The sequence below is a fragment of the Myotis myotis genome, unplaced genomic scaffold (genome assembly GCF_014108235.1).
Source record: "Myotis myotis isolate mMyoMyo1 unplaced genomic scaffold, mMyoMyo1.p scaffold_m19_p_11, whole genome shotgun sequence".
In the NCBI taxonomy this organism is placed as follows: domain Eukaryota; kingdom Metazoa; phylum Chordata; class Mammalia; order Chiroptera; family Vespertilionidae; genus Myotis; species Myotis myotis.
The window spans coordinates 55,768,558-55,796,146 of record NW_023416315.1 but is presented as its reverse complement, the minus strand read 5'-3'; the positions used below and the strand labels follow the sequence as shown (position 1 = coordinate 55,796,146).

The 27,589-nt window shown below is 43.2% G+C and overlaps 1 protein-coding gene and 1 long non-coding RNA gene across 2 annotated transcripts in view; one reads left to right on the top strand and one right to left on the bottom strand.

The window, feature by feature from the left end:
* Positions 1-11,823, bottom strand: part of CREB3L2 (cAMP responsive element binding protein 3 like 2) — a 113,728-nt gene extending 101,905 nt beyond the window's left edge. Inside the window, exon 1 of the mRNA XM_036328567.1 lies at positions 11,348-11,823. Within this exon, the coding sequence (XP_036184460.1) occupies positions 11,348-11,449 (102 nt within the window). The 5' untranslated portion in view covers positions 11,450-11,823. The remainder of the gene's footprint in view (positions 1-11,347) is intronic.
* Positions 11,824-11,833: 10 nt separating this feature from the next.
* LOC118666356 lies at positions 11,834-15,198 on the top strand. The gene is made up of 2 exons (XR_004970946.1): positions 11,834-12,340; positions 14,925-15,198. It is a non-coding gene; the product is annotated as an uncharacterized LOC118666356 (long non-coding RNA).
* Positions 15,199-27,589: the final 12,391 nt, after the last annotated feature.

Genomic DNA, 27,589 nt, shown 5'->3' with positions numbered 1-27,589 from the left:
AGTGTTGCACTTTATTCACCAGGCATGTTCCTCAGTCCCTGCCCTTGTGCAGCTTCTAATCTCACCTGGAAGCAAGGTCTCCACTGCCTAGGCACAATGTCACACGGCATGCCCATGGGTACAGAGCACAGGGAGGCCTCTGTGGCCAAAACGCAGGCACTGGCCTGCGCAACCTCGCACACTGTGGGCTTGGAGTGCTTTGAGGGCAGCTGGAGAGCACACTCAGCCCTGATCTTGACCAGCCTGCAGCAACTCTTCCTGCTCTGGGGCCTGTGATGGGACTGGCTTGGACTTTCTCCACACTTCCCTGCCTTTTCTTTCTGAGTTCCATCTGCAGATTCCAATTCCCCAGCTAACCTATCCAGTGTCCCCCAGGGCTCCACCCTCAGCCTTTTTGTCACACTCCTCACTCTCAGCCTGAGCTCCCAGGACCATCTTATCTATATATATAAAAGCCTAAGTGACCATCGCAACTGAACGGACAACCAAACAGGCTGCATGGGGCAATCAGGCCCATGGGGGGGGGGGCAGTTTGGGGCAACCAGGCTGGCAGGGGGGGCAGTTTGGGGCAACCAGGCTGGCAGGGGGGGCAGTGAGGAATGACCAGGCTGGTGTGGGTGGGAGGGGGCTGTTAAGGGAGACCAGGCTGGCAGGGGGGGCAGTAAGGGGTGACCAGGCCAGCGGGGTAGGCAGTTAGGGGTGACTAGGCAGGCAGGCAGGCGAGCAGTTAAGAGCCAGTGGTCTCGGATTGTGAGAGAGATGTCTGACTGCTGGTTTAGGCCCAATCCCGGCAGTCGAACATCCCCCAAGGGGTCCCGCATTGGAAAGGGTGCAGGCTGAGCTGAGGGGACCCCCCACCTCCTCACGCACAAATTTTGTGCTCTGGGCATCTAGTATGAGATATTAGCTTCACAACACCCAAATCTACATCTCCAGTTCACATCTTTCTCCAGAACTCCAGACCCAAATTTCCAAATGCCTTTTAGGTACCAGAATGTTCGATGAGCACATCAGAATCCCCATGTCCAAAACTGAACTCATTATCTTCCCCATCAAACCCATTCCTCCTCTAAATATTCCCCCTCTAGGTGTATGGCAGCACCATCAGCTCAGTTACCAAGTCAGAAAACAGGAAGTCTCCCATATCTCTGGATCATCCCCTGGGGTCACTAAGGCTCCTGTGCTCCTCCCTGTTCAGGCCTTCTTGGTATCTACTTCACATATGAAACAACCAGCAGATAATCTTGTTGCCATTAATTCTGCCCTCCAATCCATCCTTCATAACCACTAGGGTTTCCTTTCTAAAACATATTTCTTCTCCCAGCCCTCTCTCCTTAAAAGCCTTCCACCCTACTTCTCACAAAAGACTGTCCAAATGGTTAACAAAGCATGCAAACTTTTTGATCTTGTCCTATCTCCCAAAACTCCCCACAGAGCACACTACTCTCTACCTGCATAAAACTGCTTGGATTTTTCCAGACTCAACCAAGATGTTTTACACATTCCTACTCAATACCCATTGTTCCCACTTCCTAGAGAACTCCTATTTAAACTTCAGGACCCACTGCAAATATCACCTCCTTTGTGAAGTATTCCCCAATTCTCCATCTCCTTCAGAATTGTTATTCTATTCTCTGTGCTCCAGAAATACTCTGAATACCGCTCTAATGCAAAATGTATACCAGGTATTTAATGATTATAATTTAATGGCTTGTTTACATATCTTCCTTCCCACTCCACTGGGAGAGCAACAAGGTCAAGAATGTATATCTGCCTGCCTTGACCATGTATAGGCTTGAAAAAGCAGTTCATTAAGTTTGTCAAATTGGAGGAAAGACCAGCGGTGGGAGATGCTTCCCCAGGATGCACAGTCAGGAAGCGAGAACGACGGAGTTAAAGGCTGAACCATTAAAACACTGTGATTGGTAAACATGGACTTACATTTCTGTTTAATACAATTGGCCAGGGAGAAGCCTTTACCACAAAGCCTTATTTCCTCCACGCTTTCTAAAAACATCGCCCTATCAGTTTGAATCCTGCAGGCTCTTTCTCAGCCAAAAGGAATTTCCCTTTAAACAAAAACTATTCAGACATTTCCAAGATATGAAATGTTCAAAACCAGGATTTTCCACTCAGACAACTAGGAAACTGTTTGTGGACTTCCCTTCCCTCCTCCCCCCCAGACTCCTCTTTTTTGCCAAGAAGTCTGAGGAGGGATATTTTTTTTCTGATGTTAAAAATATGTTTCCTACCTCTGTGCCTCTCTGTTTTTCCATTCTTTATTTTGTCTGGGTTTTACTGAGGCAAGGTTTTAAGTCAGAAAACAGAAGCTGCAAAATGCAAAACTACAGCTGCCAATTAGTTGCCCAATGAACTAGAGCAGGGGTGGGCAAACTTTCTGACTCGAGGGCCACAATGGGTTCTTAAACTGGACCGGAGGGCCGGAACAAAAGCATGGATGGAGTGTTTGTGTGAACTAATATAAATTCAAAGTAAACATCATTACATAAAAGGGTACGGTCTTTTTTTTTTTTTTTTTTTTTTTTAGTTTTATTCATTTCAAACAGCCGGATCCGGCCCACAGCCGTAGTTTGCCCACGGCTGAACTAGGGCCTAGTTACTAGGCAATCAACAGAATCCTGTTGTCTTAAATCACCCTCTTTTTTTTTTTTTTTTAAGATGAGAGACTTTCCAGGAGAGGAGCATGACAACTCAACCAGGAACTGGGAGTGAGAGGAACCTTTGGGACTGTGTAATACAAATGCTGCATTTTACAGATGGAGACACTGAGACCAGGGACATGAAGTAACTTGTACTATAATGAGCTCACACATCAAAATGCTTTATTCTCCAAAGAAAAACTCTCTTCCAAGAGTCACTAACAAGAAGCAGGCATAGAAACTTGGGTAGCTCAGAGGAACCCATCTCAATTCTTAAAAAAAAAGTTTGAAAGTAATGTCAGTAAAGTTTGGATTAATACATTACTCCAGAATAGAGCAATTCAAATGCATGCAGTTCAGAGTGAGGCAATTGTAACTGAGCTCTCCAGCAGTTAACGCGCCAGAGGAATATATGGTACATGATCTAAGAAGTTATGTCTGACTTTTGCATTGACCTTCATAGTCCTGGAAAAAAATGAGACATACCACTGGGGCACAGCACAATGGGCTTCCCCTGCCAAAGAATAAGCACAAGGCCAGACAAAACACGTCTGCATGTGATGGGTGACACTAACTCTAGAAACAGCTGTGTCCCAGTAATGACCCGTGAGCTTCTCACAGGTTCACACTGCAGGAAAGCTGAGTCATTAAACATTCCCTGAGATAAACGGGGTGCAGTGATAAGGAGGATCAAAGTGTACCACAGACCTTCTTAGTCTGAGTAACACATCATGAAGTTTCAAGGGTTACCCAACCAGAGCTTTTCTGCAGCTAATTAGGGCTCAGAAGAATCTTGGGTCATACAATCTTGGATCCAAAGATGTCCCACTGTCAGCCGAAGCCGGTTTGGCTCAGTGGATGGAGCGTCGGCCTGCGGACTGGGGGGTCCCGGGTTCGATTCCGGTCAAGGGCATGTACCTGGGTTGCGGGCATATCCCCAGTGGGGGATGTGCAGGAGGCAGCTGATCGATGTTTCTCTCTCATCGATGTTTTTAACTCTCTGTCTCTCTCCCTTCCTCTCTGTAAAAAATCAATAAAATATATTAAAAAAAAAACACAACAAAGATGTCCCACTGTCCATCAATTGAAAATAATAGATATAAAGATCTGAGATCCACTTGTATTAAAGTTGATAGAGGAGCCCAGGGGACTGTACAGAGATTACAGAAGGCCAAGTACCAAGTGCTCACATTTTAACAGGTGGTAAGGAAGCCAGTGAAGGAGGAAAAATTAAACCCACCGGATTGTCATGGAAGCCAAAGAATGAGTTACAAGGTGACCTGGTGGTCAACACTGCCAAATACTTCCATGAGGCCTAGCAGGCAAAGACAGAGAAAAGACTGGATTTAGCAGTTAGGGAGAAGTTGGAGCACCTCTGGCAGCAGTAGAAACCAGTAAACAGGATGCAGGAGTAAGTAGAAAGTAAGGAAATGAAGACTGTAGCTATTGACCACTTGTTTGAGGAAAGCTAGCAGTAAACAAGAGGGAAAAAATGAGCAAGAAGGAGTAATGGCATCTGGCAAACATGTGTTCAAGGCAGAGACCTGTGTTTATAGCAGAAGGTAGAAGATGGGGCGGAGAGGAAATAAAGATACGTGAGAGAGAATAATCATAGGTCCCTGTGCTTTCTGAATGATGTCAGACTCCTGAGGTCCCAGAGAGAAGACACTTGACTTCAGGGAGAGGGTAGAAAACTGTGTCTACTATGGGCCAGACAGTGGTGAGGCAATATGCCCAAGGTCATCAGAGGACTTGTTCTCTCAACTAAACAAGGGAATATTCTGACATGGAATTACCCAAGTCACTAAAATTTCAGATTTGCAGAAGCAGTTACAAGAATGTAGTTTAAAAACTATATTAATAACAGAGGCCACCGAGCTTATCCATTCTCCAAGACTGCCTCACTCGACTTAAAGTGCATCGAGCAGTTATGATGTATCTCTGAGCATCCTGTGCTTGGTTAAGCGTTGTGGGAACACAGAAAAGAAAGGTCATGTCTCCTGTCCTAGAAGACCTTGTGTTTCAGCTGAGCAAACCTCTTTATTGCTCTGGGCTTCAGATTTTCCATAGATAAAACGGTTCACCTCCTATGTACCTCATGGATAACCTAGACAATTCCATTGAGGGGAAACTTGAGGTCACTTGGAATTTCACTTGAAAGAGCCTGTGAGCATGTGGTGAGCGGGGAGATGGAGCAATAGGTTCAAGGTTGACACAACCATGGTGGGTCTCATCATTTCAATTGTAACTCTACAGAGGTAGGGAATGTGGACACTACTCCATCATTTATAAAATCATTCACACATACCCTTTCGCCTACCAACTGCCCAGGAAGGCCTCAGGCCTTCTTCCCAAGACAATCAGCAGACAGCTCAGAGCCATCCTGCAAATAGGCACACCCTTATCAATATTTGAATAGCCATAAGCAACTGGAAAAACAGCTTCTTTGAAAAATGACATTCAGCTTCCCACCTGCTGATGTGAGCTTGTGTAAACCTGGAACAGTACAAGTCACTCTTGTCTTGCATGGTGAGCACGTTTACAGGCTCGGCTAGTTAACTCCAGCCCTGATATTTAACTCTGGCGCAGAGAGTTCAGATAATATTGTTAATTCTAGATTTCCTAGTGAGTGAATTGGGACACAGCAGTACTCCCTCCATGATAACTTTTGCATACATTTCAGAGACTATTGCCATCTCTATAGTCTTCCTTCATTGGATACTATTAGTACAGCTAAATGATGTTCTTTTTTAAAATATATATATTTTATTGATTTTTTACAGAGAGGAAGGGAGAGGGATAGAGAGTTAGAAACATCAATGAGAGAGAAACATCGATCAGCTGCCTCCTGCACACTCCCCACTGGGGATGTGCCCACAACCAAGGTACATGCCCTTGACCAGAATCGAACCCGGGACCCTTCAGTCCGCAGCCCGAAGCTCTATCCACTGAGCCAAACCGGTCAGGCTAAATAATGTTCTTAAAGCTTTGTAGTGGCACAATATTTGCTCCTAAGGCTAACTGTGGATTTTAAAATATTTTCTATTTGCTAGTCCATCTTTATGATAAAAAAAGCCATTGGTTAAACAAAAACTATCTTTTAGTTTAATAAAAAAAAAAAAACTGCCAACTCAGACTTATTTTACTAACAGTCATTATAAATGGTCACAGTAATTGAGCCTCCAATATCTCCTCCATCCCCATGTGACTAAGCCAATCATGTAAATCTCTTTCCAGTCATTGATGAAGGAATGGTCATATGATCCAATCCTTAACAATAAAGCTCAAAGAGAAATCAGCTGGTGGGCTTCTGAAAAAAGTTTCTTCCATCATAAGAAGGAACACAAGGAAGATACAACCTCTTTTCCTCTGGATATTGTAATTTTGAATTGAACACCTGTAACTCACATGGATATGGGATGCCTTCAGGTTGCCCCCCAAATGGCATTCGCATATAGATGGATGGAATCTGGGTTCATGATGACACTAAGGAGTTGCTGAATGGGCCAAACAAGTAGATATACTTCTAGGCCTCTTGCAATATGACATAATAATTTACTTATTATATAAGCAATCTCAATCAGTATTCAGTTACTTGCAGCTACAAGCATTGTAATTTAATTCAATTATTAATCAACATGCAATGTCTTTTTTCTCTTGCAAGAACAACTTCATATCAGAGCTGCATAGAATATTATCACTCAGGATATTTCAAGAAAGAAGGCAAGTACCATACTCTCATCTTTCAGGACTATGCCCAAGTCCACCTTTCCCCAACTCGTGTTAACAGCGTAAGAACAATTTCAGAGACAATAATATAATAGGTCAAAGGTTTCTCACCAAGCCAATAAAAATCCTTTAGAACATCAATAAATAAGCAACACATGTGCAAGGCTACTTTATGGATAACAGCCACATGTATGGAATAGAAGAGGGGTAGTGAGGGTTCATCACCAACTCCCCAAATATTTCTCCCCTGTTACCTAACTAGTGCCTTAAACTCTCCATTTAGAGATTCAACTTTTCGATTTGAAGTAATTATTGTTAAATAGTGTAAGCTTATCAAATCTTTCCTGAGAGCAAAATTAAGAGGAAATGTTGGAAAGAGAACATTATTATAGTGAGCACTCGGGGTCCAAGAAACAAAGGAAACAACAAAAGAGATGAAGGTGAAAAAAGGTGAAAGGAGGGCCTTCAAGACAAATTATACTTCAGAGTTTTGTCTCCTTCTGGAAACTGTTACCTCTATTCAGTTTGTGGAGGTCAGGTGACCAGAAGTGATGATATTCTCAAGCCACAAGGACCCAGGTTTCCCCCAGAACCTAGCCAAGGGCCAACAACAGGAGACAAACAACAAACGACAAGCTTCAGTATCCCACTAGACTAGAGCCTTATCCATCTCTGGACCAGCGGAGAGGAAGAGGAAACCATCAGCCTGTGAGGTGAGCCACCTCCATCCTGGCAATCAGCGACAGATGTGGAAACCAGATGACCTTCACATCCGGACACCAGGGAGGCTGACCATCCCCTCAGCTCCCCACCTAGCACACTGTCTGGGATCAGTCATTTCCCTTTAAGATCCAATTGGACGCAAAATTTAAGTAGTATAACAACTAAATCATTTTACAAAATTTAAGTAGTATAACAACTAAATCATTTTACAAAGAACTGGATTTATAGGAATTTTGCACTTAAAACAAGCAGAACTTGTCATTATCTTTAGAAAGACTTGGTAGTTCCTGTTGTATACTTTAAAAAATAAAATGAAATAATTGACAAAAATTCCTGTTTCCAGATCATTAAACTTAGATATGAGAAAGTTATCAAGATCAGGAAGTTTATGCTACAAACCCACTGTTAATCCTCCACCTGCCCAGAAAGCACTCCTGCTTCTCTATTCTTCACCCAAAGGCCTCCCTCAACTGGAGTGGTGTTGAGTGTTAATATCACACCAGATCTCCCTATGCCTTCAAGGAAATTCAGGCTAAAATAACCTCTAGTCCAGTTTTATGTAGTACCTTTAAATTATCATTTGTCATTTTCTAAATACATTCAGGGGTTAAAAATCTGAACAGTACAAAGGGGTAGAGTGTAAATAACTCCTTCTCCCTCCCGCCTTCTCTTGACCTCTGGTCCCCCAAGTCACGTTCATAAAAGTACTACATTTCATCATCTGTATAGGAACTATTTTTTAAGCTTCAAGAGGAAGGCCAAATCCCTAGTAACTCAGGATCTAACAAGCAAGCCCATTTTCACTCTATTCGTGCTTCATTATTTTGTAGACTTTGGGCCTTTGTTCTTCCTGGACCAGGAGTCTTCTTCATGACTAAATGATTGAGAAAAGCATTGTTTCTGGTGGCTCACAGAAGGCCCGAGAGACCTTAAAATCCCAGCCTCAGGCAACTTAAACCTTCTATGTTTTTAAAATCAGATTGGTCATGGGTTTGCTACAACAGGGCATTAGCAATCATGCATGTGGTAACTAAATCCCCATTTAGAGCAAATAGAGTGATCACGCTAGGAAGGCTTGGTGACTGGCACCATCACCTCAGTTAAATATTAGCAGTGTTTGGGCTCAGCATCTTCTCCCAGCCTCCGACTCTGTTCTTTCTGTTTAACTCTGGACCCTTCATTCATATGAAATGGTAAGCAAGAACTTGGGCTTTGAAGGCAGGCAGACTTGAATTGAAATTCTGGTTCTGTCAATAATTAGCTGTGGCACCTTTCCACCAAGTCGCTTAAGCTCACTAAGCCTCAGTTTTCTTTATTGTAAAATGAAAATAACAAAAATGACTCTTTCATTGGGTCATGAAGACGGTTCAATGGTATAATGTTTGAAAAGTATTGCATACAATGCCTTTCAGTAGAACCAGCTTCATGATCTGTAGGACCCAATGCAAAATGGAAAGTTATTCAGAAACTATTAAGGATTGCAAGATAGAGACAGCAGAGCATAAACCAAGTGCAGGGGCCTGTGGGGCTGCACAGGCGGAAGGCTCACGAAGCCAGCCCTCCCTTTCAGGTAATAAATACTCAATAGATGGTAGCCATTGTCATATCTTGCCACTTCCCTAATTTATATCTGTGTCTTACCCTCCCTGCAGGCTCTCCTATCCCTATATAATGCCCAATCCACTCAACTTGAAGAGTTTACTGGGTCATTCCAAACATAGGCACTGTGCCTCATAAGTAGCCTGCACGTAACAGGGAAAATAATTGACCAAAATGGGGGGAATCTAAAATAGAAAATGATGTTACCATAAGCGCATGCCAGATGCGCTCCCACCGTAGGGCCTTTGCTCTGCTTTTCATCCTACTGAAATAACTTTCTCCCCCTTCAAGCCTTTGTTCAGATCCCCTTGTATCTGAAGCTTATTCTGATTGCTCAATTCAATATCAAATTTTGCCCTTCCTCCATCTCCCACCCCTGTTCTACTTTTTCCATAGCACGTATATTGTCTAATGTGCTATTTCACTGACCTTCACTTGTTTATCTTTCCTTACACACACACACACACACACACACACACACACACACAGGAATGTGAGCTTTTCAAGATCAGGAATTTTTTGCCTCCTTTTATTCACTGATGTATCCAAAACTGTTTAGAACAGAAGACATTCAATAACTGTTCATTAAAAAAAAAACCACAAGTAAACCTTTGAATGAATGCATAACCAGGCCATCCTTTTTCTACCTGGAGGTCAGTCCATTCCACATTACAGACAAATGGCCGTAATAACCAGCTCTGCAACTGGATACCCAACAGAGTTCAAGAAACAGATGGGGAGTTATCTATTTTCAAATCTCCGCCAAAGTCCCCTTAGTTTAGAAGGAATATAATCCAGTCCTCTGTGCTAGTAAATCCAACACCTCTTTCAACACTAATTCATATACATGGTTTGTTGCCAACGACTTGAGGCAATCATGGGAGGCATTTTATATGAGTGAGCTCTCCAGAAGAGAGATGTGTCCTCAAGTGGTGAACATCAAGTCATTTAAAAAATAAAATCAGAAGAAAAACAATCACACATCACTGCTTCATAACAATGAATAGGAAAACTGAGCCCTTAATACCAAAAGGAATGTAAGGGCCTCTGTCCCTGAAATAGTGCATGAATATGTTAGCGCCAGTCTAAGCTGTCAGGAGTGAATGGTACAGTCACAGGGAGCATCTCAAAACCTGGCCTGTGATCTCACACTTGGAAGCCACAGGGCCCAAGAAAGGAAATATGGAGGCCCGTGCATAATTCATCCCACCAGCTCGAGGCAATCTCGAAGCTGTGACATTATAGCTGCTGGATGAGACATTTTTCAGTGTAAGAACAAAAGAGAAGAGCTGCCCTCCGCAAATGGTTAAAATGCAGCCCATGCCAGGAGAAACATCTGGAGCATCCAATCATCAGGAGATTTTTGAGGGCTAACGTGCTCGAAGTTCTGTACTGATAACAGGAAGCACATCTGGGCCCCCAATCCAAATGCGCCCACGCTGTCTCCTAGGGACAGGCTAGGCAGACCACACCACACATCTGGCTTGTGAGCGACCATTCCTTCTCAGCCCTGCACTCTGCATTTTTTAACAAGTCATCCTCAGCCACCACTGATGCCTTGGTGGGAATCATAGGGAGTCCTCGTCCCTTTTCCCAAAATAATGTCAGGCAGAGGCAAAGGCCAAAGAGGTGGAGCCTGCAGGCCATTTTGCAAAAGTTTCAAATATCCTGGCGCTGACCCCATTAAAAGAATCACGAAGGGGAAATAACCAAGCCTCTCCTTTTCTCATTAGTGTTGTTTTCTCTCCCTTTCTCCCTCTCTTTCCCTCCTTTTACCTCTCCCCTGTCTACTACAAACTTCTGTGTTTATAAAAAAAACAAAGATCTCACAAAAAGTCCCAGTGTCGGCTGCTAAAAACAAAATTTCATTTTTCAAATTTAATACCAAGAAATTGAGATTGAAAACTTTCAAAGAAATGTCTTTGTTCTGAGACAGCGTACTCCCCAAAGGGGTCTCTGTGAGGCAGGACCTGGTGCGCTGTCCCAGCTTCTCCAAAGCCTTTCTGAAATATGCCACTGCCTCACACTTTCCACACTCCTCCGCCGATCTTTCCTCTGAAGAGGGAGGAAGCAGAGTTCTTGGCTGTCCCGTGAAAGGAGCCAAATAAAGCAATCTTCCTCCAATGCCAGGGGCCTTTCCAACACACACACACACACACACACACACACACACACACACACACACGTGCACTTGTTGAAATATTAATAAGTAAAGAAAAGAGAGACTACGACACTCAAGGAAAGAAAACACTACTTTATTTTGTCTAGATTTTAAAAGCCTTCCCACAAAAATCTAACTAAAACAGGGGCACATTATCCTCAAAACGCCTTACCCTTCTCCGGCTTTACAATACTGACGATAATAGGAAATGATCCTGCAGATGCGAAAAGGCCCGGGGGAGTGGTACAAATTGCTAAGGCAACAGGGTCATCGCTACTATTGAAAGTTTAAAAGGTCCGGCTGCCCACCTTTATCTGTTCAGATAAAAAACAACAACCACGCCTCTCCCCAGATCTCTCCGTTCTGGGCAAGCCTCTTCCCAAATATGTCCATCCCAGCGCCCTGTCCCCAGCTGTTCCTCCGATGCCAACACTCCCCCTCCTCGGCCTCCCGCCCGGCCCCGCCGCGTCCTCACCGTGGGGTACGTGAGAGCCTCGGGGTCCCCCGGCTCTGACAGCTCGCTCAGCTTGCGGTCCCACTGCAGGGCGCTCTGCTCCCCGCTTTCCAGCACCTCCATGGTGGTCCGAGGCGCGCGGGGCCGGGGATGCTGAGCGCAGGAGGGCGCTAGCTGCGGCGCCGCGGAGGGCGATCCGGCTCCGCGCGTGAGTGCGTGTGCGCGCGTGTGCGTGGAGCTTGTGCACTGAGGAAGGAAACGTTCGCTCCCCCGCCGGAGGGATCGGCCCAGGGCTCCCGTCCCGGGTGCTCGGAGACCTGAGAACCCCCGGGGGAGACAGGCAGTCGAGGGACCGGGCCGAAGGCTGCAGGGGTTAAAGCTGCGTGTACATCCACAGTGAAGGTAGGAGAACGGCTCTCGCCGCGAGAAAAACCCCTCCTCGGTGAGCCCACTTCCCACTACCGCTCCAGACGCAAACTTTGAGTCTCCCCGGAGCTCCTCAGCCCGACTCCCGGACCCACCCACGACTCCACCTCCGTCCAGGGCAGTGACCAATAAGATACGCATCTCGCCTTCCCTGCCCAATCAGAAGTCTTCTTCTCCGTCCGCCCCGCCCCCAAAGGCTGGGGCCGCAGACAGTCTAGGCCCCGGCTTTGGAATGTGGGCGGGCTGTGCCATGGACGTCATCGGGGAAACCCCTCCCGCCGGAAAGCAGGCGGCAGCAGCTGTCTGCGGAGCGAACCAATGGAGTGCTCGAGTCGGTGATGGCCTGGTGTTGGGGCCAATGAAAATAGGGCTTCTCGGAGGGCCAGCCAATCGAATAGCGACAAGAATACCTTTTTATAAAAGGAGGAGGATGAGCTCAGGCTCCCGGTGGATACTCAAGAACTTAGCACACCGCATCGAGAGGAAAAGGGAGTGCTCTGCGGGAAGATTTGTATATTGTCCTATTTTCAAGTAAATTCGCTCATTTGAGTGTTTCAGGATTTTTAAAAAATGAATTACGTATTATACGTAAGTATAAAAATTCTTCACTTACACATGAATTCGTATTAACACAATTCTACCAAATTGTCATTGCTTATTCTTCACATTTCGCCCTTTTTGTTATGCATTGCTGCTGACATGTTTTTATGGGCTTCACTTACTATATTTTCTCTTTCATTCACTCAAGATACTATTGACCAGAGGCAGTGGATTGCTTTTCCAGGTCCTAGAGCAGTGAGCTAAAGGCCTTTAATTCATAGAGCTTTTGTCTCAGTGGAGGAATCAGGCAATAAACAGATTTTTAAAATAGCCTGGCTGGTCGCTCAGTGGTTAGAGCATGGCAGGTCCCATTCCTGGTCAAGGGCACTTACCTCCCCTGCCCTGGTCCGGCCTTTGTGGGAGGCAACCAATCAATGGGTCTCTCTCACCTCGATGTATCTCTCTTTCTATTTCTCTCTCTCTCTTTCTCTCTCTCTCTCTTCCTTTCCTATTCCCTCCCTTCCACTCTCTCTAATGGTTGAGCATCTACCTGTGAACCAGGAGGTCACGGTTTGATTGCCTATCCGGTCAGGGTACATGCCTGGGTTGCAGGCTCTGTCCCCATTAGGGGACTCAATAATTCTCTCTTGTCAGTAAAAATATATTTAAAAATAAGTAAATAATTATCAAAGTGAAAAAATACCCTCAGGTGAGGATTAAAAAAGAAAAAGAAAAGGCATAATATAATTTCAGAAAGTGGTAACTACCATGAAGAAAAATAAAAGCAAGGTAAGAGGAAGGGGCAGGTCTATGCTATGATAGATAGCAGTCAAGTCCACTGGAACAGGGGACTGAATGAAATGAGGTTTGGGGAGGAACTGGTGTTCTGCTGACCTGGAGGCCAGTGTGGCTGCAGCGGTATGTGCCCAGCAGTGAGTGATGAGAGAGGAGACCTGAGAGACAGGTTGAAGCCAGACCACAAGTCCTGCCTAGATTAGGAAAGAGCCTTTTCTAAAGTATTTACCCCAAGGTTCTGATTTTTCTTCCCCCATTTAGACTCCTTCTCTTAAGAAAATACAGTCCTTGAATACACAGTTTGCTCCTTTGAAATATAAAGGAGCTTTGGCCAATTGCCTCTAGAAGTTCCTTACAATGGCACACCCAGGTATTAGATACTACTTTGTCCCCTTAGCAAGTGTTGTTTGGTAGATGGGTCAGTCAAATGTATTGGAACTGTTGTTTTCAAGAAGCCATTTATCATGGCAACTATTTCATTTGTCTCGTCCTATCTCCTGGGTCTTTTGAGAACATTGTAATGCTTAAGTGGAAATTCCACTCTATGGTCATTCACCTTCCTTGTATGATAGTTTCCTCATCCTCTTCTTTGTCCTTGGTTTTTATTTTATAATCTTCGCCCTCCTGCATCATATTCTTTTCATAGATCATCTTTTCAATTTTTAAAGACCTTTTCCACTTTTTGTAGCTAGCATAGCACAATACAAACGTTGGGTGGTGGGCACACGGTGCAATATACAGATCTTATAACAAAGAAACCCACACCTGAAACCTGTATGTTCATGTTGACCAATGTCACCCCAATAAATTTAATTTAAAAAAAAACACTAAATATGTGCTGGTGAGGTAAGAAAATGTACACCCTCCTTAATATTGGATATAAACATTTATCTGCCACACTTTTCTGATTTTGAAAGCTGGACCCTGGTTATGCTCCTCCACATGGTAGGCAGCTTCTAAGATGGCACCAATGATCCTGCCCCCTGGTGTTTGTGCCCTGTTAATACTCACCTTGAATGTGGGCTGGACCTGGGTTCTTCTACCAGACAGAATATGGCAGAAATGATGGGTTGTCAAAAGAATTCTGGCTTCTGTTACTAGAATAAAGGGAACCATTTGCCTGGGCGCATCAAAGCCCAATAAGACACAAACAGGAGTTTGTAACCAAGAAAGTAAGGATTTATTAAAAGATGGCACCATGCTCAGAGTCACAGATAGCTCATGCTCAAAGATCTGGCTCTGGGATGGCCTCAAGAAGATGGGTTACATAGGGGAAAAATCATTAATCCCAGTGACTAAGAGAGTTAGGGATCAAGGTCAGGATTGTGATCTTCACTGATTGGTCAGTACTAGAATAGGGAGTAGTTGATCATTGCATCTGGTCCTGACATCAGGTTGCTTCATCTGGCTTCATAAGGATGTGGTTGGACTGGGGCGGTGGGGGCTTGCCCGGGGTGGGAATGGCTGGGGACTGGAGGTCATTGGGGAAAAAGGAGACATATGTAAAACTTTAGACAATACATTTTTTTAAAAAAGGATGTGGTCAGTGGGGTCAATCTGGAGCTGAAACACAACTGAGGCTTAGGTGTTATCTCTGATTTGACTGAATCTCTTTCTCTGTGGTCAACTATTGTATGCTGACCAGAACCTCATTGTCCTGAGGGCTTAATGACTAAGCAAGGGAGAGGGAGTTGGTGAGTCAGGGAACTGGGTGAGGCCAGTTTGAGTCAAAGGGAACAAAAAATCAAAATAAAAGGTCACATTAAAGAAAATAAGGTTTCTGTGCAGTTACACTCCTGACTTGCTTATTGTCTTCCTCTCTTCGTTGCTTGCTCAGAGGGAAGCAGGCTGCCTGCTGTGAGTGACCCCACAGAGAGGCCTACATAGCAAGAAACTAAGGAAGGTGTCCAGCCAATAGCCAGCAAGGAACTGAGGCCCTCAGTCCAACAACCCAGAAGCACCTGATTCCTACTAATAACCGCATATGGAAGCAGACCAGCCCCAGATCACTGCAACCTTCTAAGTGAAACTAAACCAGAGAACTCAGCGAAGTCACCCAGATTTCTGACCTATAAAAACTAAAGGTAATAAATGTATGTTGATTTAAGCTACTAGATCTTTCCTTCATAAAATAAATACTGTAATAATCGGTACCCTAAATGTTTAATTAAATTTATCTGTACTCTAATAATAATGTCACATACCCTAACGGGGAGTTTTTTTCAACCTCCTTTGTTTCATATGTCCTTCTCCCATTCACTGTATACAAGACTTATCTCACTAGCTCATGTCCTATTCTACATCTTGAGTTAAGAGTTTGTCCCTTTCCCTCTAATTTTTGGGACTTAGCAAAAGGATGTTAGAGAAGCTGGAAAGGGAGTTTTTTAGAGAGAGAAAGGAAGAGGGAGAAAGAGAAATACCAATGTGAGAGGGAAACATGGATTGGCTGTCTCCTGTGTGCCCCCTCCCGGGATCAAGCCTGCAACCCAGGCACATGCCCTAACCTAGAATCGAACTGGCAACCTTTCAGTGCAACGGAAGACATCCAACCAACTGAGCCATACCTGCCAGGACCTTAATTTCTCTATTTGAAAATATTTTATTAGTGTATAGAAAAGCAACAGATTTTTGTATTTTGATTTTGAATTCTGCAACTGTACTGAGTTCATTACAATTTCTAGCAACCTTTCATGGAGTTTTTAGGGTTTTCTATATATAATATCATCTCATCTGCAAATAGCAAATGTTTTATATCTTCCTTGCTTATCTGGATGTCTTTCATTTCTTTTCCATGTACCTTTTGCTCTGGCTAGGGCTTTCAAGACTGTGTTGAATAAAAGTGGTGAGAATAGGCATCCTTGTCTTATTCCTGATCTTAAAGGAAAAGCTTTCAACATTTCACTGAGTATGTTAGCCATGGGCTTGTCATATATGGCCTTTATTATATTGAGATATGTTTCCTCTGTGCTCACTTTGCTGACAGTTTTTATTATAAATGTATGTTTAATTTTGTCAAATGATTTTTGTTCATCAAGTCATCTACAGTGAGCATATGATTGCTATCTTCCTTTTGTTAATGTGATGCATCACACTGATTGATTTGTGGATGTGGAACCAATGTTGCATCCCTGGAATAAATCCCATTTGATCATGGTGTATGAGCCTTTTAATCTATTGATGAATTTAGTTTGCTAAAATGTTGTTGAGGATTTTTGCATCTATACATAAGGGATATTGGCCTGTCCTTTTATTTTTATTTTATTTTCTCTCTTTTTGGCGAGAGAGAGAGAGAGAGAGAGAGAGAGAGAGAGAGAGAGAGAGGTGTCAATTTGTTGTTCCACTTATATAATTATGCATTCATTGGTTGGTTCTCCTATGTGCCCTGACGGGGCATCAAACCCCACAACTGTGGTGTATCAGGATGATGTGCTAACCAACTGAGCCACCAGGCCAGGGCTTATTTTCTTTTCTTGTGGATTCCTTGTTTGGTTTTAGTATCAGGGTAATGCTGGCCGGATAAAATGATTTTGGAAGAGTTCCCTCCTTTCCTGTAGTTTGGAAGAGTTTGAGAAGAATTTGGTACTAATTCTTATTTAAATGTTTGGTAGAATTCACCTGTGAAGCCATCTAGTCCTTGACTTTTATTAGGAGATTTTTAATTACTGATTCAATCTCCTCATTAGTGATCAGTCCTTTCAGATTTTCTTTGTCATGATTCAATCTTGGTAGGTTGTGTGTTTCTAGATATTTATTTCTTCTAGGTTGTCCAGTTTATTGGCATATAATTATTTATAGTAGTCTCTTATGATCTTTTGTATTTCTGTGGTATCAGTTGTAACATCTCTGCTTTCATTTCTGATTCTATTTAGTTAGCCCTCACTTTCTTGGTGAGTCTAGATAGAGGCCTAACAATTTTGCTCATTTAAAAACAAAAAACAAACAAACAAACAAAAACCCAGCTCTTAGTTTCATTGATTTTTTTTCTATTATCTTTTAATCTTTATTTTATTTATTTCTGTTCTGATATTTTTTATTTCCTTCTTCCTACTAACTTTGGGTTTTGTTTGTTATTGTTTTTCCTTTCCCTTAAGGTGCAAAGTTAGCTTATTTAGTAGAAATCTTTGTTTGTTGGTAGGCATTTATCACCATGAACTTCCCTTTTATACCTGCTTTTGCTGCATTCCGTAAATTTTGTATGTTTTAGTTCCATTTTCATTTGACTCAAGGTATTTTTTTTTATTTCTCTTTTGATTTATTCTTTGACTGTTAGTTCAGTAGCATGTTGTTTAATCTCCACATATATCTGAATTTTCCAGTTTTCCATTTATAATTAATTTCTAGTTTCATAACATTGTGATCATAAAAGATGCTTGATGATGATTTCAAACTTCTTAAGGATATTAAGACTGTGTGGTCTAACATATGGTCTGTCCTGGAGAATGTTTCATGTGTGCTTTTGGGTGGAATGCTTTGTATATGTCTGTTAAATCTCTCTGATCCAATGTGCAGTCTAAGGTCAGCATTTCCATATCGGTTTTCTGTCTGAATTGTCTATCCATTGATAGAAGTAGGATATTAAAGCCCTAGGGTATCCACTAACAAATTATTTTAGTGATAGTTTGTCTTACTACTTTTACTTTTACACTTCATACTATGTTTATAAAACAGTAGATTACTCTGAATTTTACTATATATTTACCTTTACCAATGAGGTTTATATTTCAGATTTTTCTGTTACTAATTTTTCTCTCCCATTTCAGCTTAAAGAAGTCCCTTTAGTATTTCTTGTAAGCCTGATCTGTGATTGGTGTCCATAAAAAGAGAGGAGAATGCCATATGAAGACATAAAAGCTCCTGAGAGGAGGAAGCCATGTGATGATGGAGGCGGAGATAAGATAGATGTAGCTGTAATCCAAGGAAATTCAGTATGGACAGTCACTGCCGGGAGCTAAGAACAGACAAGGAAGGAGGCTACCTGTGGCCTCAGGAAAAGCATAACCTTGCTGACACCTTGATTTCAGACCTCTGGCCACCAGAACTGTGAGACAATTTCTGCTGTTTGAAGCCACCCAGTTGTGGTACTCTGTTCTGTCAGCCCTAGGAAACTAAGAGTTAGGCATCTGTTATGTGATGGCATCCTCTCTTGCCTGCCCCTCCTCTTCACATAATTCTCACCATTCAGTAGTAAACTGACTGCTGTCCAGTGTCACACATATTCTCTTCCCCACAATTTCACTTGGGAAGACCAAGTCTTTGAGGCTTCTGTCATATATTGGTGTCAGGATACAGCTCTAAGCATGCTTTTGCTTATTATTTTTCACAGCTTTTTCACAGTGGCTTAGGCAGATTTTTCCTTTCAGCAACAAAGGCGATAAGCTTGCTACTTTCTTCAGTTTATTGGACTGACTCCCCAAGAAAGATTCCAGTTGAGAGAGGAGAACCAAGATGATCATATCTTTCTACCACCAACTTCAATTGCCTTGGCTGCTGTGATATTCACTGGCTAGGCTTTGAGGTTAAAGTTAATCTCCAACTCCAGGAAAGCCTGACAAAGAGCCCGAGTGGAATGCATCTGACTTTCCACCGCTGGGTTCCGCCTCTTCATACTTGAACTGAAGGTGGCCTTTTCCTCCTAGGAAAAAGGTGAGTGGCAAGACTACTTCTTTCTTTCAGAGAGTTTCAGACCTGAAAAATGTGGATACAGTATGTCTGGAATTCACCAGGTACTTAACACATCCTTACAGCTAAATTATAGGACATAAAAAGGGAAAATTCAATAGGTTAATATTTATTGAATATTTACAGTCAAATTGAAAGCATGCAGACACATGTGTCATGCCATTTTGAAAGGTGGATTATGTTTTTATGGTGTGGGAATCTATCAATTATATCTAAATTCTGGATATAATTTGTCTCAATCATTATTATAAAGGTTTAGAAAATATTAGAGCAGATTTGTAAATAGATTGGCACATGGAAAGATAGAAAATAATATTACCAAAAAAAATCCGAAAAATATCTTTAAAAAAATGTTTAAATGTGTTTCTATTGATTTTTTTAGAGAGAGAGGAAGGGTGAAGGATAGAGAGAACAGGGATCAGCTGCCTCCTGCACGCCCCCTACTGGGGATCTAGCACATAACCCGGGCATGTGCCCTGACCAGGAATGGAACTGTTGACCTCTTGGTTCATGAGTCAACCTTCAACCACTGAGCCACACAGGCCAGATGGCAACAAAAGAGAACCCTGAACTAACCTCCTTCTATCAACAGACCAAATCTACAGCTACGTACAGAACAACCTCCTCTGAAGGAAACCCATAAACTAGCTGAGTGACTGTGCATTGGGTGAACGACAAAATATCCACATCAAAACACGTAGGAGAGGCCTACACACAATCTCACCACACCTGGCATAGTGACCCACAGTCAGGAGGAACTCACAATACCTTGCTTCTCCCTGAGGAACAAAGGGATTGAATCCCATACCTGAACCCCAGTTCTTAAGAGCTGAACCTGAGAAATGAAACCCCAAAACATCTAGCTTTGAAAGCCAATGAGACTTGTGTTCACAACACCCACAAGGCTATATTGAACTAAAAAACTTCTTAAAGGACTCATATGGACTCATCTGGCTTCTTCCCACCCCGCCCCAGTGCAGTGAAGAGGCAGTCCATGAAATGAATTCAGTCATTCTGTGAAATAGGTCTGTTTGCTTCTCTTAAAGCTTTGAAGTGAGAGGCAGGCAACTAATTTAACACACATCTAGGATCCTACTGAAATTCACTCACAGACAGACACCAGCAGGTGCTATCTTCACACTCTCCCTCTGCTTCACTCCAGTATCTTCTGGAAAGGAGGTTGTGAACTTAACTCAAATTTTTGTGGCTGCCACCCAGAGATACCTCATGAGCACCTGGCTCTGGTGGCCCATGGGGCTTATGTCCGTGGGTACCACAGGATGGTACTAAATGGAGAAAGAGTCCCTAACCAGCCACACTCCCCTTTCCTGCCTCCAGCACAGTGCAGACAACAGACTAAAACACATACCCCATCTTTCTGTGAAAGAGGCTTACTACTTACCTTCATAGCTGTGTCCTGAGTCACAGGCTTCTAATGAAACACATATCTAGGGACTGACTACAATCCTCTCCAGAGACTGAGGAGGCCAGTGGGCATCATCTTCGTGCTTTTCCTCTGCTCCATCACAGGTCACGGTGCCTCTATGTAAGGAGCTTATGTGGCTTAGGCATGGCTGGCTCAGTGGCTTCTGTGGCTGCCACCTAGAGGACACATCCCTTGATAACATCCTTAGTTTAATAGCCACAAGTTCAATGGGACAGTAGCAAACAAAGTAACAGTTCTTAATTGGTCTTCACACCAGCACTTAGTGCAGAGGAAGCATACAGAAATGCCCATTTCTAGTCCTCCCTCAAGTACTGGAGTTTAGGACCTCAATGTATCTTTTTGTGGAACATAACTCAACCCATAACCCCTATTAAGTCACTGTCAACATTACCCCCATGAATTCCTAGTGTAAGCACATCCCTTTCTTATTTTACTGCACCTAAACAGACCTTTGATTCTTTGATAACACCACCATAGTCCTTTTTTTTTTTAAGCATCTTTACACTTATTTTATACACTTGTCTGCGAAACAGATTCCTCATGGGAGACAGCTGGTCAAAAGCTATGCCCATTTTACATCCTGGTAGCTACTAACAAATTGTGCATCTGTGCAAAGTGTGCTGCATTGCCACAGATTTATGCAAAAGTCAGTTCATGGCACAAATAAAAGGCTTTCTCATAATTAAAAGTGTCCCGTGGCAGATCAGACTGCCTGAGTCCACAGCAGTACCTACGTGTTCCAGAACCGACTGGACAGTCAGGATGCTGCTGACAGCATTACAACATGAGGTGTGGGGTCAGGGGAGCAGACATCTAAGGGACCTCGTATATTCAGACACAATCAGAGCCTCCCCAGTGTGGCAAGGCCTCCACACAGTGGCTCATCTGGCCTGAGCCCTTCCACGGGCAGTGTTTCCCAGGCAGCCTAGGAGAGCAGCCCGAGAGCCTTCGTTGTTCCCCTGAAGCACTCGGGCTCCCCTTTGAGAGTCTCTGCCAAAGCTTACTGCTGGGCTCTTCCTGCCTCTGCCTCCTACACGGGCATGTCCAGCATGTCCCACGCTGTTGCCACTGTAAGCCTCCACTGGAGGTCTCAGGTCTTCCCAGGGTGCAAACAGATCTTCCTTTGCATCTGAAGGGGGCATAAATGTAGGTAAAAAGAGCTGTCAGTGTCAAGCTTCAAGTGAGCTGTTTTTTCTCATGACTGTAGACCGAGCTTTACAAACTTCAAAGGAGGCAGCTCTTCTCTGACTCGAGTCCCCGTTCCTGGTCGTGCCAGCAGCGTCACAACAGGCATCGTGAGGTCGGGGCTGGGGTATGCAATGCCCACGGTGACCATCTGCACACTGTTGTGCACATCGCTCACTTCTCTTTTGCTCATCTGGGTGAAGTTGCTCTCAAATATCGGAATGCACGTGAACGTGGCAAAGTTGCCCTTGCAAAGCCACTGCAGCAGCTTCCCCGTGGAGCTGTCAAACCTGTAGCACATGGCTGCTCTGGGCACCGCCCTGCCATAGCGCCATGTTGCTGCCCATGTCTGTCTTATATTAAGACCTGCACATCCTCAGCCAAGCCTCTGCCTGGGTCCGAACCACAAGCACCTCCCTCCCACCCCTGCCACATTGTGACTTGCAGCTGTCACCTGTGCCACCATGTCCTCATCCCCACAGCCACTCCCCAGCCCTCCAGAAGGGGACAGACACCCTCCTGCACACAGCCACTCCCCAGCCCTCCAGAAGGGACAGACATCCTCCTGCACACAGCCACTCCCCAGCCCTCCAGAAGGGACAGACACCCTCCTGCACACAGCCACTCCCCAGCCCTCCAGAAGGGGACAGACACCCTCCTGCACACAGCCACTCCCCAGCCCTCCAGAAGGGGACAGACACCCTCCTGCACACAGCCACTCCCCAGCCCTCCAGAAGGGGACAGACACCCTCCTGCACACAGCCACTCCCCAGCCCTCCAGAAGGGGACAGACATCCTCCTGCACACAGCCACTCCCCAGCCCTCCAGAAGGGGACAGACATCCTCCTGCACACAGCCACTCCCCAGCCCTCCAGAAGGGGACAGACATCCTCCTGCACACAGCCACCCCATCAGGCAGCCACCATAGGCTTTAAAAAAAAGGCAGGCCTCATTACATTTTGGATTTAGCATCCCTGTCATTACTTCTCAAGGTGTATTCCATGCCTCATGCGCTCCTGTCTTCCCTTTGTACATGTCCATTCAAGAGCTCAATCTAGTACTTTCCAACAAATACTGAGTTCTCCAAATAGAGCCACCTTACCTTCTGTGTTGAAGCCATTTGTGATAAGGTAATCGGGTTTGTATTCTTAAAAACTTCTGGTTCCTTTTCAGAAGCTTTGCCTTTTATTACATCAAACCATGCAATCTCACCCATCTCATCTCTGAACATTATTGTTCTGGATTCTGAAGACATGAGTATCTATTTTGTTCTATAACATGTGGCTCTACCACCCTTTGAGAGTTTTTTTTTTTTCTTCTTTCTATTTTAACATGTTCTACCCCTTAATTCTAGTTTGGAATGGGAGCAAACTTGTACTACCTTTAACGTTCTTTCTTTTCATCCATTCTGCTCTAACTGACTTTACTATAACAAAGAAATTTTCTAACTTTGAGGAATTTCTTTCAATTACCATTGCTTAACCAGAAAGTGTCTCTATATTTCATAGTCGTTATTCTTTCTTGAATGTAGAAGAGAGAGGAGAGTAGTCTGGGACTCTACAGCTCTTTATGGTAAAAACAAAAAAAAACAAAAAACAAAACAACAACAACAAACTACCAGCAAACTAGAAATAGAGGCAATTCCTAACATAATAATGAACTTCTACAAAAACCTACAGCCAACAAATATTTAATAGTGAGAATCTAGATGCTTCCCTGCTTAGATCAGTGAGAACAAGCAAAGCTGTTCCCTCTCACCACTATGATTCAACATTTTACTGAAAGCCCTAGGTAAAGCAATAACACAAGGAAAGGAAATAAAAGATACAGATTATGAAGGAAGAAATAAAACTTTCTTTGTTTTCAAATTCCATGACTCACTGTGTAGAAAATCTCCCCACACGGAAAAAATAAAAAAGTCTGGACTTAACAAGTAATTTTGGCAATTAAGGCTGCAGGATAGGCTGTGAGTACACAGTAGTCAACTGCTTTCTTATACACCAACAATGAACAATTGAAACTTTTAAATTGATTTTTGAGAGAGAGAGAGACAGTGAAATATCAATTTTGTTGTTCCACTTATTTTATTCAGACAATTGTTGCTTTTTGTATGTGCCCTGACTGGGGATCGAACCCACTAACTTGGTATATCTGGACATGTTGTAACCAACTGAGCAACCTAGCCAGGGCTGAACAATTGAAATTTGATTTAAAAAACACACAAGAGCATTAACATTAGCATGCAAAAATATGAAATACTCAAGAATATAAATAACAAAATATGACCAAGAAAACTATAAAACTCTGATAATAAAATAAAAAAAGATCTGAATAAATGGAAAGATATTCCATGTATATAAACTCAATATTTCAAAAATGTGAATTCTTTGCAACTTGATCTATAGATTCAACACAATCCCAATCAAAACCTCAGCAAGTTACTTTGTGAATAACATACATTGATTCTAAAGTTTATATGGAAAGACAAAAGCACCAGTATAGTCAACACCATATTAAAATAGAATAATAAAGTCAGAAGACTGATAATACTGGACTTACTGTAAAGCTATAATAATGATTACAGTATGGTATTGGCAAAAGATTAGACAAACAGATCAATAGAGCAGAATAGAGAGTCCAGAAATATACCTGCACAAACATATTCAAATAATTTTTGAGAAAGTAGCAACGACAATTCAATAGAAAAAGAATACTTTTTCAACAAATAATGCTGTAACAGCTGAGCAGCTATATGGAAAAAGAAAAAGAAAAAAAGAAGAATCTTGCTCTGGCCAGTGGGGCTCAGTTGATTAGAGCATCCTCCTGTACACCAAAAGGTCACAGGTTCGATTGCCAATCAGGACGCATACCCAGGCTGCGGATTCAATCCCTGGTCTGGGCTTGTTGCCGGTGGGCAACACATAACTGTTTCTCTCTCTATCAAAATCAATTTTACAAAAGGAATCTACCACAGACCCTAGAAATGTCATAAAAATTAACTCAAAACAAATCATAGACCTAAATATAAAATGCAAAACTATGAAACCTCTAGATTACAACATAGGAGAAAATCTAGGTGACCTTGGGTTTGGCAATGAGTTTTTTTATTCAATACCAACAGCAAGATCCATGAAAGAAAAAACTGATATGTGAGAGTTCATTAAAATTAAAAACTTTTGCTGCAAGAAAGATACTGTAAGGAACTGGTATCCGCCCTAACCGGTTTGGCTCAGTGGATAGAGCTTTGGCCTGCGGACTTAAGGGTCCCAGGTTCGATTCCGGTCAAGGGCATGTACCTTGGTTGCGGGCACATCCCCAGTAGGGGGTGTGCAGGAGGCAGCTGATCGATGTTTCTCTCTCATCAATGTTTCTAACTCTCTCTCTCTCTCCCTTCCTCTCTGTAAAAAATCAATAAAATGTATTTTTAAAAAAAGAACTGGTATCCAACCTGGCTGGTGTTGCTCAGTGGTTTAGAGTCGACCTATGAACCAGAGGTCACGGTTCAATACATGCACCGAGAGCAACAAGAAAAGCCCAGAGTGAGCAGAAGGAAGGAAATAATAAAGATCAGGGCGGAAATAAATGACATAGAGACCAAAAGAAAACAATACAAAAGATCAATAAAACCAAGAGCTGGTTCTTTAAAAGGATAAACAAGATTGATGAACCTCTTAGGTAGGCTCCCCAAATAAACAAAATCATAAATGAAAGAGGCGAAATAAGAACAGACCCCACAGAAATACAAAGGATTGTAAAAATAATACTATGAACAACTCTATTCTAACAAACTGATCAACCTAGAAGAAATGGACATGTTCCTAGAAAAATACGACCTTCCAAAACTCAATCAGGAAAAATGAAAAAACCTGAATAGGCTGATAACTATAGAGGAAATTGAAGCAGTAATCAAAAAACTTCCAGCAAACAAAAGCTCTGGGCCAGACAGCTTCAAAGGGGAGTTTTACCAAACATTCAAAAAAACCTGAAACCTATCTTCCTTAGACTATCCCAAAAAATTCAAGAGGAAGGAACATTTCCAAGCTCTTTCTACGAAGCCAGCATTACCCTAATCCCAAAACCAGATAAAGACATTACAAAGAAAGAGAACTTCAGGCCAATATCCCTGATGAACATAGATGCTAAAACCTCAACAAAGCCCTAGCCGGTTTGGCTCAGTGGATAGAGCATCGGCCTGCAGACTAAAGGGTCCCTGGTTCAATTCCAGCCAAGGGCACATGCCTGGGTTGCAGGCTCAATCCCCTCCCCACCCACCACCCAGTAGGGAATGTGCAGGAGGCAGCCAATCAATGATTCTCTCTCATCATTGATGTTTCTATCTATCTCCATTCCTTTCTGAAATCAATAAAAAATATATTTAAAAAAATAAATAAATAAAAATAAAAACCTCAACAAAAGTCTAGCAAATCAAATCCAGCATTACATTAGAAAGATCATACATCATGACCAAGTGTGGGATTTATTCTGGGGATGCAAGGATGGTACAATATCCAAAAATCAATAAACATGATACATCACATAAACAAATTGAGAGACAAAAATCACATAATTATATCAATTGATGCAGAAAAAGCATTTGACAAAATCCAACACCTTTTCTTGATTAAAAACTCCCAGCAAAGTCAGAATAGAGGGATCATATCTCAACATAATAAAAGCCTTATATGACAAACCTACAACCAACATCATACTCAATGGGCGAAAACTAAAACCATTTCCCCTAAGAACAGGAACAAGACATGGATGCCCACTTTCACCACTCCTGTTCAACATAGTATTGAAAGTGCTAGCCATAGCAATCAGCAAGAAGAAATAAAAGGCATCCAAATTGGAAAAGAAGAGTAAAACGGTCATTATTCACAGATGACATGATATTGTACATAGAAAAAACCCTAAAGACATAAAAGGTAGTCTTGGGAGAAACCAAGATGGCGGCATAGGTAAACACCTGAAATTGCTGCCTTACACAACCACTTCAAAAATACAACTAAAAGACAAAAGGGACATCATCCAGAACCACAGGAAGGCTGGCTGAGTGGAAATTCTACAACTAGAAGGAAAGAGAAAAGCACACTGAGACTCAGAGGAGGTGCGGAAGTAAAGTGCAGAGGTACGGAGGCGCACATAGAAAGGGCTGGCAACTGAGGATGCAGTTGTCTTTTTCAATCAGGAGGGAGACACATGCTCCCGCTCTGAGCTCCAGTTCCGGGCGAGTCTCTGGGGACCCAGACTCATACGGGGAGAAACTGGACTGTCTGGCAGCAGGCGGAACTCAAGGGTGGCTTTCTCTCAGAGGTGCTATCAGGGATTATCGGGACACTGAGACCCAGGGCCTCTTAGGGCAGGGCTGAGGATCAGCCATAGCTGTTTGCTCCGCCCTGTTGATTCCCTGAGACCCCGTCCCACCCAAGCTGTGCTGAGAGGCTTTTGCATATGAATGACCTGGCCCTCTGCAATGTAAAATTACCTAACAAACTGCAGCTGTGTCAGAGAGACCCAGAACATTCAAAAGAAGGCCCAGGCCCCACAGCACCTTGCATTACTTCACAGCTGGGCCTCAGCTGGGCACCTCCAAATCCCAAACAAAGAAGAGGAATCTGCAGATCTCTCCATAGCTCCTGCTGGGTAGCCTTAGGCAGAGGCTAAATTAGCACTGCCTTAGAGATCCAAGTGCCAGTGTACCCAGGGGTCAGAGTGGGACCTCCAGATTACAACTCCTCAGATCCATAAGGGACACACTCAGGGGGAAGACTAAGTGAGCACCAAAGCCCCACTGAAGCAAGTCTTGCCCCAGAAGGGTGTCTCCAGCACAGAAGTTCTCCCACCATAGACACAGCTGATTCTCACAGTCAATTGGCCTGGAGGTCAATTCCTCCCAGTGATACCAACTACAATCAAGGCTTAACTACAACAAGACTGTGCACACAGCCCACAAAGAGGTGCACCAAGAGTGTCCACCTCAGGTAATTAGGGAGGCTGAGCTACTGGGCCCTATAGGACACCTAGCACAGAAAGCCATCCTATCAACACAGGGAAGCAGCCAAAATGCGGAGACAAAGAAACAGGTCACAAATGACAGAAATAGAGGAAAGCAAACTACTGGATATAGAGTTCAAAACCACGGTTATAAGGTTTTTCAAGAATTTTCTAGAAACCGCCGATAAATTTAGTGA